Source organism: Sturnus vulgaris, chromosome 13 (assembly GCF_052056855.1).
Source record: "Sturnus vulgaris isolate bStuVul1 chromosome 13, bStuVul1.hap1, whole genome shotgun sequence".
Classification (NCBI taxonomy): Eukaryota; Metazoa; Chordata; class Aves; order Passeriformes; family Sturnidae; genus Sturnus; species Sturnus vulgaris.
This window is the reverse complement of record NC_142255.1, coordinates 18,119,157-18,132,065: the sequence shown is the minus strand read 5'-3', so window position 1 is coordinate 18,132,065 and position 12,909 is coordinate 18,119,157. Positions and strand designations below refer to the sequence as shown.

General features: G+C 45.6%; 1 protein-coding gene across 5 annotated transcripts; it reads right to left on the bottom strand.

Moving 5' to 3' along the window:
* Positions 1–56: 56 nt before the first annotated feature.
* ANKDD1A (ankyrin repeat and death domain containing 1A) lies at positions 57–12,701 on the bottom strand. 5 transcript variants are annotated; one of them, XM_088172671.1, is made up of 16 exons: positions 12,396–12,502; positions 11,641–11,821; positions 9,905–10,008; positions 9,181–9,279; positions 8,507–8,605; positions 7,941–8,045; positions 7,607–7,705; positions 7,091–7,189; positions 5,867–5,965; positions 5,436–5,534; positions 5,114–5,212; positions 4,443–4,541; positions 3,062–3,157; positions 1,881–2,082; positions 1,052–1,183; positions 57–813 (listed from the first exon to the last, which is right to left on the bottom strand). In XM_088172671.1, the coding sequence occupies exons 3-16, from the start codon at positions 9,950–9,952 to the stop codon at positions 752–754; spliced, it is 1,437 nt and encodes a 478-aa protein (XP_088028797.1). In that variant the 5' UTR covers positions 9,953–10,008; positions 11,641–11,821; positions 12,396–12,502; the 3' UTR covers positions 57–751. The 5 variants fall into 5 exon arrangements, with proteins under 5 accessions (XP_088028797.1, XP_014730100.2, XP_088028799.1 ...); XM_014874614.2 differs by lacking the exon at positions 11,641–11,821 and having other exon boundaries at positions 12,396–12,701; XM_088172673.1 differs by lacking the exon at positions 11,641–11,821 and having other exon boundaries at positions 9,181–9,275; positions 12,396–12,700.
* Positions 12,702–12,909: the final 208 nt, after the last annotated feature.

Sequence of the window (12,909 nt, the reverse complement as noted above, 5' to 3'; positions counted from 1 at the left end):
CTAAGAAAGAATGTCGTAGCTTTTTTTAATAAAGATGGCAAGATATAACTTGGAACTTGAAAGGGTAAAATCTAGATTTATTGAAGTACAGACATTATTTTCCCCTTGAGATGCTGTAAAAAATAAATATGGAGGATTACATGACAAATGAAAACATGTTTTGAAAAGGTCAGAGTCACCTATTTGATTTATAAACATACATATTAATGTACGTTTATAAACAGCACATGTTAATATTCTTCTCAAACTTTTTGTGAAGAGTCAAAGATCACAACCCTTCAGCTTCCAAAAGGACCAAAGAGTAGCTTTGATTTTGCTTAAGTTCTCCTCTTATGGTGGGAATGTATGGACAAGCCTAAGACATGAGCCACCCCATACAAGTAAATAAAGAACATTCCTGAAAACAAAGCCTTTGCCCTCATTAACTTAAAAACTTGACAATTGAAATTTTATATACAAAAATGTGCAGTAGACACATTACAGTAAAACTGTAATATTTCCTGATGCACTATGATAAGTCTTGCTCACCAACCTCATTACAGAACCCAGACCATTTGAAATTGCTGATAAAAAGCTCCCTTCTGTGTAGAGGCATTTCTGACCATGAGCATTTGTTTTACCCCTGTCATTTCCTGTCCAGAAGGATGCAGCAGTGCCAGCAGTTTGTGACAAGAAGCCCTTAGGTTGCATCTGCCTTCTCTCAGCAGCAGAGAAGTGTTTCTCCTGCAGCTCTGAGAGGATGCTCCTGGTGTTACATCGCTGTGCACTTCCGTGGAGAGGTGGAGTCTGCGTTTGCTTTTTTCCGGATACTTTCTGTAAGAGAGAATGATCTGCTGCACAGAAAAATAAAGTCGTGGTAAGATCTGTTCATTTATCAAAGTTAAAGAGATTACATGTAATGGAAGCAAGGGGGCAGAGCAGATGCTTTCAGCTCATGTGAGTTGGCTTCAGTGAAGTTTTCCTCTGTGTACGTTGTCTAAGCCCAGAATTTGGGTAAATTAATTCAAATACTGCTCATTGTGCATTATTTGAAAGAAGACAAAAATATTACCTGCTAAATCTCTTCTCCCAATCCCCACCAGGCCTTCATACAGTCCCTTGATTGGATTTTCTCCTGCAGTGGTCACACCGTGGAGCCAGATGAGCAACATCCTATGGCCGTGTTCCCTGTAGCTTTTAGTGCCTGACAGGATCAAACCACAGATAAAATCCCACACTCAAGAGTGCACGACCCTGGCCAGAGCAGATTTCTGCCCTGGTGGGCTTGCACACCCCTCCCTCCTCTCTAGATTTTACTAGGAGGCTGTAAAACATGGTTTTAATTCCTGGTTGTGATGTGATTGCTGGATTTGTGTGGAATTTAATGGAGTGCCTATGGCTGAGCTTGGGTTTGTTGCACAGCCTTTCATGGCAATATAGTTTCTGCCTTCAGAACACAGCTTGGCCTCTTGCTCACATCATCCAGATTACAGAGTTCTTGCAACAGCCAAACTAGCAACGATTTGTTTCTGACCCTCAGATCCTGCTTCTGCTAATGTAGCTCATAAATTCTAAAGAATTCACTCCAAAGAATAAAGTAAAACCAGCAAGTTTCTTCTGTTCTACAGAACAAGAATTGTAGCAAGAACTCACAGGCCTGCCAAATGTCTCATAAGGAGTGAGCAAAGAACCACTAATTCCCCTGCTTTCATATTTTATTCCTAGACAAATTACAGTGTGTAGGTAATTCCACATTCAGTAAAACCAGAATTTTTAACCCAATATTTTGGTTGCTTCAAATAAACCAACTGATTTTTTTTCATGCTTTGCTCTTACTGCAGCTTTATCTCCTACAAAGTCCAAGGAAAGAAAAGAAAATACCTGGGAAGCTTTTTTTATACCTGTCCATTGTTGCTCAATGGCCCTAATATGGTCATCTGTGAATTTCCAGTAATGTGCCAGCTTCTTCCATTCCCCAGGTTTGAGGTACTTAGTGGCTAATCTCCACATGACTGAACGAATGTGCTGTGTTTCCAGCCTGTGATCCTGCTTAAAGGTCAAGTGCTTTGCCACCCATGAGCCAGAGTCGCTGTTCAGGTTGTCCTGCAAAGCCAGAACAGGAGGGTCAGTCAGGTGCTGCAGCAGTGCCTGTGGTTCTGCAGCCTCCCATATCCTCGGCTCAGTGATCCCTGTGAGTTCCTTCTGGCACAGCTCATTTTTTTATTCTCTTTATTCTCATTTCACTCTGTGAGGTTAAAAGGTCGTTAATGGCCACTTTGCTGTGGAAGCCCCTGCGGATCATGATTTGCATTTCTACACTGCCTTTTATCCGGGGTTTGGGGCAGAACCATTTAATTAAATCTCCTGCTTCCCTGCAACATCAGCTCGTGCTCACAGTGCCTACATGCCAGGCTGCAGAGGTTGCATGTCATTCCCTAGGGCTGCATGGGAAGCCAATGCAAGGGCCTGATACACTGAGCATGACTCCCGAAGCTGCACCTGAGCCACCTAGAGCTCTGCTATGGGAAGACAACCAAAATCTTAAGAACATGCAAAGCATGTGATATTGGGCTGTACTTTCAGCTCACTCTTCTCAGCTTGGTTTGGGCACAGGCTTGGGGTAGTCAGGGTTTCAGAGGCCAGATTGAGGCTGAGAGGCTGCACTTTGAGGGAGAAGTTGTTCATATGAATCCAAGAGCTGTCTCTTTCCACTGCTGAAAAACTCTCAAAATCCCATTTTGGTGACCTCAGGCCAAGTATTTTCCCTCTCAGTCCTTCAATTTCTCCTTCTGGGAAAATGAACTAGTTCTATCCCTTTGGGAGCAGCTGTTAAATAATTTTTGGAAACCCCTATTCCCATCAGTGCCGCCTGGGATTTCTAACAACAGAGGCCTTTATAAATAAGGAAAGCCTTAAGTAGATGCTGTTGGCATGGAGAGAACTTCTGTTTGTCTTAAGTAAGGGGATGAAGATAGAGGTCAGGCTGTCACGGGATGTCCTGTATTTCTTTTTCTTTGACAGCTGCTATGTGGAGTCTCAATGGAGAGGAGAAAGCACAGGGGCTGTTGTGTAAGCTGCTCACCTTCTCCCATTTGTAAAATCGATCAGCTTTGATAATCATGTCCACCAAGATGATGTGATTGCCTCGGGCAGCAACATCCAGAGATGTTTTCCCTTGCTGAAATTAGAAAGGGAAAATGAGCTGGAAAAGACTTTGCACTTTAGGAGGTATAATCCATGCTCACCCAGCATCTGCAGCAGCAGGCACAAGGACTATTGAGTAATGCACCCAGCCAAGACCTGTTTTTCACACTTCAGATGTGAGCTGGTGTTGAGCTCCTGCATTCAGGGCATGAGGAGTGGTTTTCCAGACTGCAGCATGTCCTCTGTTGCTACAAGGGATCTGCCTGTTTTGCAGGAGCCACTGGAAAAGCTTCCTGCAACCCACCAACATGAGAGAAATCAGAGGACCAGCTCAGCTCTGCAGCCCAAGGTATTTTACAGCCTTTTGCACAGCAGGTTTGCTGACACATGAAACCAAAGTGATTTACACAACCTCATTAACTTTATAGGCTCCAGATACACATGATTAGAAATGGTCTCCTAGGAGAAGCACAGGCTGATGGGACTATGGAAATGTGGCTATGTTCCTTTCATGAATATGATTTTGGATTGGGCACGGGGACATTTGTATTTCAAAAATCAGAAGGCAGAAATGAAAGAGATTTGAAAGTTGTATGAAGGAAAGCAAGCCAGCCCAGGCACCAGGCATAACAGGAAGAACAGTGATAGCCTCAGATGTGAGCAGAAACCCAATTTCATACAGAAAAGTGTGAATGTGTCCCCTGTGCTGAGTGTCACTGAAGAGTGCTGAAAGGTGACAAGCATTCACAGCTGAAGGCCAGTTCAGCCAGGTGGCTTCAGGTCTGCACTTGCCCTAACCCAATGCAAATGGCAAACACTATTTTAATCCCTGCCCAAGTCCCTCCAGCACTTTCTGGGCACATACTACATTTTCAGGCCTCTTGAAATTCGTTCTGTTGATTTTATTAGTTGGCAAAAGCCCCAGAACCATGCCAGATCTACATCAAACAGATCCTTTCAACCTTTTAGAACATGTGTGCTGTAATTTTTCAGGTATATTACTTACCATTATTTGAGGAAATCTTTGATATTACTGCTCATGATAGTACAAGTAGAAGGAACTAAAACAACTTTGAGAAGGAAAGCATTGTTCATTGTGTTATCTATTTTTTACCTGTCTAAGAACCAGTCACTTCTTTCCTGGAAAACACATCAATATAACCTACTCAGCCATGTTTTAAGGGCTTATCCCTGGAAATATCCAAATTTTAATATTACTAGCCTTCCTTGAAAATTATGAAAAACATTAACGGAGACCATCTACTTATATTTTCCCTCCATGCTCCGACAGAACCTGTTTCACCCGTGGACATCTTTACCTTGTCTGTTAGTTTCAGATTAACTCCTGCAATGAGAATCATCTCAGCAATGTCCTGCCTGCTGTGCTCTGCAGCGATGTGGAGAGAGGTCTGCTGCCTCTGCAGAAGGAGGGAGAAAGGACTACACTTCAGAGAAGGACAAATGTGAGGCTGGAAGGACAGAACACTACCAGGAGGAGCCTTGGGACTGTTTAATGGAAACCAGTAAAATTGAACATAAAATGTGTCGATTTTGTGGTATCATCAGGAGAGAACATCCCTACAAGTGTGAAGATTAACAGAAACAAGCTACACAAAGCCCCTCATTCAGAAAATTACAATTTGGTGAAACAACTAGCTATCTCCAGGCTTTCCTCCCATTGTCAGCCCTCCAAACATTTTGCAGAATATCTTCCATCTTGAAATTTCTCCTACATACTTCCAGCAAGGAGAAGAGAGCCTGACTATGCAATGTTGCAGGGGACACAGCACAACCCTCGTGTTAAATACCATCAAGCAATTATCTCACTGCAATACTTAGAATCATTTCACAGGTTTCACATTTCCTAAGCTGCACTTCCAGGTTCTCCACATTTTAAAGCACTCCTCTTTAATCCTGTCCCCAAGGTGATAAAACCCCCCATGAAACTGCTTCACATTTCAAACACAAAGAACAGGAGCTGCAGTCTTACATTATCTGGAATGTCAAGGTCACACTCTGCACTGATGAAGAGCTTCACCATGTCTGGGAAGTTCTGCAGGACTGCGATGTGTGTTGCTGATGCATTTTGCTGTGGAAAGAAGATCCTGCACTTAGGGAGAGCTTAGCTCATAGCACTGAAAGGATCATGCTGTGCCCAGCAAGTTCTATTCTACCACAGCTGCCAGTCTGCACTGGGGGCTGACAGGGACACTGCAGCACTGGTCTTTCCAGAGTTGCTTGGTGCTCTTGAGCAGCTCCACAAACTGATTTTATCTTTTTGTTTAGTGGTGAGAGCATTGAGAGGGACTCACATGATTGAGAGCATCAGTGTGGATTCCTGCATCCATGAGGATCCTGGCTATCTCCTCATAGCCATGCAGAGCTGCATAATGAAGGCAGTTCATCTTTTTCTGAGAGACAAGTCAGAAGAGAGGAGTGTTACTCAGGGATTCTTCCCAGAGGCTACAGTTGTTACAGACTACCCACAGAAACCTCCCTTCTCCCTCCTGCAAGAGTCCTATGGCCCAGCACTGACAAATTCATGGAGATTGCCTCCAGCCAAACCAGTCCCAAGGAGTTTCACCTGCATCTTCGTACAAAACCACATTTACCTTACTCTAAACTACCAGTACTATTCCTGAATGCAGGGCTCTCTCTGTAATGGGTGACCTGGAAAGCCACAGGTCTGGGCATAAATCCACAAAGTAGGGTTTGGGGATGGAATCACTTCCGTGGAACTAACCTGGGTTTGGGCATTGACATCAGCACCTGCTTCCACAAGCAGCTTCACACAGAGGCTGTGTCCCCCCTCAGCAGCCAGGTGCAGAGCCGTGAGTCCTTCCTGCACAAGGCAAGAAAGGACACAAGCAGCGTTTCTGTAGACAAGGCTGAGACAGAGCAGCAGAACAAGTCAGACTCTACCCTATCTTCTGAATCCATGACATGCTACAGTACCAGTTCTGAGGGCCAGAGATCTCCAGTTGATTGTTACAAAAATAGAGGACATCTGCCCTGGACATACCAGAGTACTGCTCTATCCTGAATGTCACTGTGGGCCACAAGACAGACATTGTGCTCACCATCTTTCCTCCCCTCCAGCCCATCAATAAACCAAAAAGAATTTCACATGGACAGTGAAGACAAACCATTTTCCTGGAATAGCCCAGAGACAGAACTGGAAACCTGTGACTCTCTATCATTGGTTTTCCCTTCTGAGGGTTGCAGTCCATTTCATTACAAGAAAATAGAAGCAAGCAAGCAGAATTCCTAAGTGATTTAATCTGGTTTTATTATTGCTCTTTGCACAAAGGGCAGCTCATGTGGGGGTAGACAAATGCTGCCCGTTACCACAGAACGTGGCTCCCCCTTTCCTTCAGATCTTAATCACAATCAAATACACTTTTCAAAGACAGTAACCAAATAAGACTAAAAAAAATGCTGATAAACCTAATTGGGAGTGTGCCCTGGAATAAATAACAGTGATACTAAGCCAATATTTGCTATCTAAGTCATTAACTGTGTTCCAGCCACATAATTTTCCAGAGCAGATCTGTCAAAAGAGAGACCTCAAACAGAAGGTCCATATGTTCAGTGACTAAGTCAATACTTTAAAGCACGGTGAAGTTTAGTTTAAAACACACTCAATAACCATTTAGGCACTTGAATGTACAAGGGTCAGGGAGAGAAAGGGAGATTAAATGGAGTGATAAGGTAGGTGAGCAGATACAGCAGGAAGAGAAGGCAACACTTTAAAGCCGGAAATTGGTCCAAGACGGATGTTGCCTTTCACTGACACTCTGCAAGCGTGACCTGCCTTTACCCACATAGGCTTTAGATAAAATCAGCTATTTTCTAGACCTCTCCTGTCAATACTGGCTTTTCAGCCTAATGACTGTGGCAGGAGAGTATTTCTAGGGAGGAAAAGGGCAAAACTGATGTGGTTTTGATTTAATTTAAGTGTACTTACTGAGTTTTTTTCATCAAGGTCCACTCCGACATCTATAATCTTCTCCAGCACAGAGAGGTGTCCATTTTTAGCAGCTAAATGCAATGCTGTATTTTCTTCCTGAAAGTAAACATTACTTTATAAACATATGTCTCACAGGACTGAGTGTTCATATACCACAACCTTGCACAGAGTATATCCAGTGTGGCTGAAAAGGAGGTTGTAACCAGTAGCACAAATATGAAGCAATCTTCCTACAGTTGCAGTAGTGAGGAAAGAACCCCTCCTACCTTAAACTGGAATATGGTCCACCAGGCTTGCTGTGTATCCTGCCTGAAAAGTCCTGGAGAGAAATCATGAACTAAGCAAGAAAATGGCTTGAAGTGGATAGGGAAGAAAAGCCCTGACATACCACAGCTGTAGTAACAACCGTGGACAACTTGCCTGCCTGAGCCTCATTGGGTATTTTGTTCCCTGGTCTTCATGCCCCCTAATCCCTGGACTTCACCTCCCTTGCATGTGGTTTTGTGCCCCTACCTTGTCTTTGGCACTGTGAGAACAACCCAGTCGAATGAGGAACTCCACCACCTCCAGCTGTCCATACTCCGCAGCCAGGTGAAACGCTGTCCTGTCCATCTTTGAAAGGAAACAGAGAAACACAGTCCAAAAGGCTCCGAAAGCACAAGATCAGATCACCTGCTGCAAGAAGCTTGACCAGAGCAAGAATCCCCATCATCCCTAAGCTCACTCAGCAGGAAGACTTCTGGGAGTAGCGTCTGACTCCGATTCTCTTCCCAAGGGCAATGTTCCTGCTAAGCTCAGTAGAGCAAGACCAGATTTCATAGAACAAAGCTGTGAAAAGCCTTCCTACCTTGTCTGTCTCATCCACACACACATCCTCCAAGTCCTCCATGATGAACTCCATGATCTGGATGTGTCCCCTCTGAGCTGCACAGTGAAGCAGGTTCCTGCCATTCTGGAGAGGAGACAAAGGACTGCTCATTCAACAAATCCAAGACTGTGGGACAATCGGTCTCTTTTAACAACCTGTTCCTGTTAGCAAAGGCCCATTTCATCCTTCCCTGCACCTCTAGGGCTAAACTTCCTTGTTCTGCAAGACAGCAAGTTATGACTGAAATACTAATACCCCTTTTCCCAGACAAGGTCTGTTTTAGAATACAAGGACTACTGATTCACTAAACCCATTTCCCATTCCCGTAACACCTTCCACATCAGCACTGCACAAACATGAGGTGAGGAAGCTGTGTGCATCTCTAGAGATCCGATTATTACATTTGATTCAGGGATAAGTCAGAGTGCAGATGGCAGTCCCCAGAGCAGATGCTGTCACACACGACTGAGCTCACAGGTAATCCTCTCTCTGTCTCCCAACACTGTCTAGAGCCAAGTGATGGATCCACACAGGGAGACCCTCACCCTATTGACACGGTTAATCTTGGCCCCAGCATTGACAAGGATCTGCAGGACACGGAGGTGGCCAAACCAGGCAGACAGGAGAAGAGCACTCATTCCAAACTGGGCAAAAAGAAGAAAGATACTTATAGTGAAACTGCAGTCACCATCATCCCCACCTTGGAGGGAACCTGTCTTCTTAGCTTAATGAAGTTTTCAAAATCTATTTGTTTCTCTTTGGTATATTTTTAGTTGCACTTTCTTCAATTATTATTATTCCTGACACAGATATATCACAGCAAGTGAGCAGAGACCGCTTCTTGGCAGCTACTACCTATTTAATGGTGTGTATTAGCCTGGCTGTATGGGGGAGAGAAAATTTGCTGGGTGTCATTGTCATCCCACAAGCCACATCAACACAATCAGAAGAAGCCAAGCATCGCCATGTTTTATGGAAAACTTCACAGACTCTACCAGCCTATTCCCAGTCCACTGTGCATGCAAGGAAAAGCCAAAATACACATGAGCACAGACACATGTGCCAACAAGGCTTGCTGCAGCCCCTTGCTCAGCAGGTGCAGCGTGCTACCCTGTGCCACCCACCCAGGGCTAAGGTGCAGTCTGTAACTGCTGGCCTAGCACCCAGTCCCCAGCACTGAACACATCTGCAGCACATGCAAGGAGAGTTGCCTCTGTACACTGTCTTCATCATCCACGGGGACATCGTGATCCAGGAGCAGCCGCACAGCATCCACGCTCCCTGCTCCTGCAGCCCAGTGCAGGGCAGTCCGCTCTGTCTGGAAGAGAAGCACAGAGGCAGGGAAGGCTGATGTATGCACTGGTGTGTATCCACCAGCCTTTCTGAAGGCCAAAATATCCTTGGCCATCTATGGAGACAGAATTTCTCACATTGTGCAGAGTTTTCTTTGGATGCAGCTCTTTGTCTCTGCTCTCCTGTCAGGCAGAAAGGTTTTAGTCACCTTCTACTCAGGAACTGCAAACTTGGACTATAATGACAGTACACAGTGAAGAACATTGCTGACCATAAATGGACAGATTGAAACACGAGGGATGGGTGCAATCCTGTATTTCCATGAGCCTACTAGTCAACAAGGAAAGGCCTGCACCAGAAACAGTTTTTCCCACATCCTTGCTGTACACAAATGGCAAAATCAAAGCCTTTCATGGCACTTATGTCTATCTGACACTTGCAGCTTTCCAGTGTGGCCAGGATGATCGTTCTGGGGGTCTCAGTGTGTTGTGAAAACTGCTTGATTGCCATAGGCCCTATTTGGCACTGGGTGTTGCATTCTAAAGCTTTGACAAATTAAGCAGTTAATGAGAAGAGTAGTGTTAAGGAGCTGCATGAAACATGCCCTCAGCACTTCCTGCAGCTTGGAGGTGGAAAAACCCAGAACTTACATTGTTTTTGGCTTTGATATCAACTCCTCTGCTGATGAGTTCCTCCATCCTGGCTACATCATTTCGCTTCGCTGCACCATGGAACTCCTTCTCTGACTGAAGCACTGCAGCAGAGCAGAAGAGTGAGCATTAAAACAGTGCTGGCAAGAAGCAAGGAGCAGCATGTCCCAACAAACCTCCTCTTCATCTCACCGGCCCCCGTGGCTTCAAGGAAGGATGACTGCAGAAAGATTCTTCTAGCAAGAATCCCAGCCCTACAGATGTTGGCATGTTTGCTGGATTTATATTCTACCACTGTCTCTCCTTCCCTGACCACCCCTGTGCCACATCAGTGCTCTTCCAGTCCTACCCACTTCTCTTCTAATTCAGTGTCTTTCTCTGCAAGGATTTGGTCCAGCTGCAAAACCTTTTGATTCATGAGGTCCATATCCTCTGGGCACCCTCTGAGGCTCAGAGTCAGTGTGAGGGCTCTGAGATGACACAGACTCCTCCATCCTTCCACCTATATCCTACTGCTCTACAAGGAGGCTTTTACACATGGTCCCCCTCCAGGCAACCTGAACCAGCCAAGCAGCACAAAACTGCCAGCCTGGCCTGTGCTTAGTGTTGCATCTCTTAACAAACCGTGGCAGTTCTGCACATAATTCACCATGACTGGCAATATTTGTCCTGCACAGTTAGGCACAATTTAAGAGTGTTTACTCTCCATGCTGGGCCTTGCCCCAGCAATCTTCTCCTCGATGGGATAAACCTTCCTGCCAAGAAACAAGAGCAAGGCTGTGACTGCCACAGCCCGACAGGGAGGCACTCAAGGCTTTTGGCAAGGCTAGCGTCAGCGTTTGTTGGACCCAGTCTCTGTCCTCGTGCTTTTGGGATATTCCTTCAAGAAGTGCTTGAGTCACATTGGCCTGTCATATCCCACTGGAAAGCGGCCCAGAGGCTCTGCTCTCTTCTACACTTCTGCAGAGCAGAAGTTTGAGGGACTCAATGCAACTTCAGTTTGTTCCAACATATCAGCTGCATATTAACCACATGCCATACAAAAGGCATCAAAATATATTATTGTTCCCATTCCACCACACAGACAGGAGACTTGCTGCCTAAAGAGCACTATTAATCTCTCTGGAGGGCACAGAAGAAAGGCATCCCTACAATGGACATGTAGAGCAACAGAGGTATAATCTCATCCTCCAGTTTCCATTCCCCTTGCCTTCAAACAAACAAAAAAAAACTTTAGCTCAAGAAAAACACAAATAACACAAATTTTAATCCTAGACAGGATCATTCAATATGTTTGTACGTGTGTTTGTCCACTTAACACCAGACATGGTCATCTGAGAGTGTGTATTCAAGAGTGCTGGACCTGCTGCTACAATGAAGGCGGTAGGATTTGGACACTTGATTTCTGCAAGAAACAGGATTTCCTATACTGTACATTAAGACTCTCTTATCACCTTGTCAGCTGTGTTAACAGGATTGCATTTCACCCTGCATGGACCCTTCATTTGAGAGGAAATATCAGGAGAACTTGTGAAAAACACATTGAGTTTTTGTTAATTATTAACACCAATGGCTACATGCATACCACCTCCTTGTACATACTTATCTCCTTTCAGTGGAGTAAATCCTATGCTTCAATTAAGCAAATGCTGCTGACCCTGCTCTCCAGGTGACAGAAGTGTGTTCTTACGTTTTATGGCCACACAAAGCATCATTTTCAAGAGATGTCAAATTACCTTAGTTATTCTTTGCACTGGCTGTGAAGATGCAGTAACAAATCTGGCATCATTAAGCTGTAGAAGCAGCAATTTATTTCTTTTTAGCAACACATGAGTAACAGTTTGATGGTCTGAGTTTCCTATTTAAGATCCACAGTGGCTCTGTAAGTGTAAATGCACTCCTCATCATGGCATGTACCTGTCCAACAGCAACATTTCAGTGGATATTTAGCAGCTTTCCTTCTCATTCAAGCTCAGATTCCAGGGTACTTCATAGCTTACTGAATAGGAATTCAGTTATCACAAACAGTGTGGAAAACATTTAAAATTATTTACCCTCAGTGCAATGCACCAACTCACAGGCAGTTTATTATGCAAGTGATGTAGAAAAGCAGCAAAGGAGGCGAAAGACATCCAAAGAAATGTGCAAAACCCATCCACAGGGCTCTACCCGGGGCTGCAGGACAAAGACAACATGGGATGGGGACCCGGCGACCAAGGGGCCCAAAAACCCCAAGTGCGGACTACCAGAGTTATGTGCAGCATCTCAGCGGTGCAGGATGCTTCGGGGCAACAGCAGTCTTGATTCACGGGTAGGTTTATCCACCTGCTTTATTTCCGAGCGGATTTGCAGGTGTCCCGCTATTTTTTAGGGCATCCCGGCTCTGCCCCTCGGCCCCGCCGGCTCCCTCCCGCCCCCGCCACACGAATCGGCCCTCACGGCGCTGTGTCCCCCGCCCGGCTGGGGCAGCCCTCGCCTCAGCCCCACTCACGGGTGTCGCCTTCCGACGCCAAGTCGTCCCCCATGTCGCGACACAGCGGCCCCGCCGCCGCCTCAGGGCGGGCTGACAGGCGCGTCGCCCCCGCCTCAGAGCGGGCTGACAGGCGAGTCCCCGCCTCCTCGCAAGCCACCTCGCCGCCGCCGAGCTGCTCTTTTGCTGCTCTTTAAAGCAAAATATCATAAAACAAGGCCATTTCCCGGCGTTTTCGGGCCGTTTGAGGAGGACTTGAGCGGGGACATCCAGCTGCCGCCATTTCGGCCAGGTGCCGCCCTTCACCTCAGCGCGGCACTGCTGAGTGCTGCTTCTTCGAGGTGGTGGGTGGTTTAATTCGAAATTAATTTAATTCTGTTTCCAGAACAATTGGGTAGGAGAGGGATTTCTAATCGGTAGGATATACGGGGGGTTGTATTTGTTTTTGTTTTCCCCTGAAAGCAGGGCTTTTAGGGGTTGATGTTCCTCGGGAATGAGGTGCTCTTGTTACCACATGTCCCTCAGCAAGTGCAGG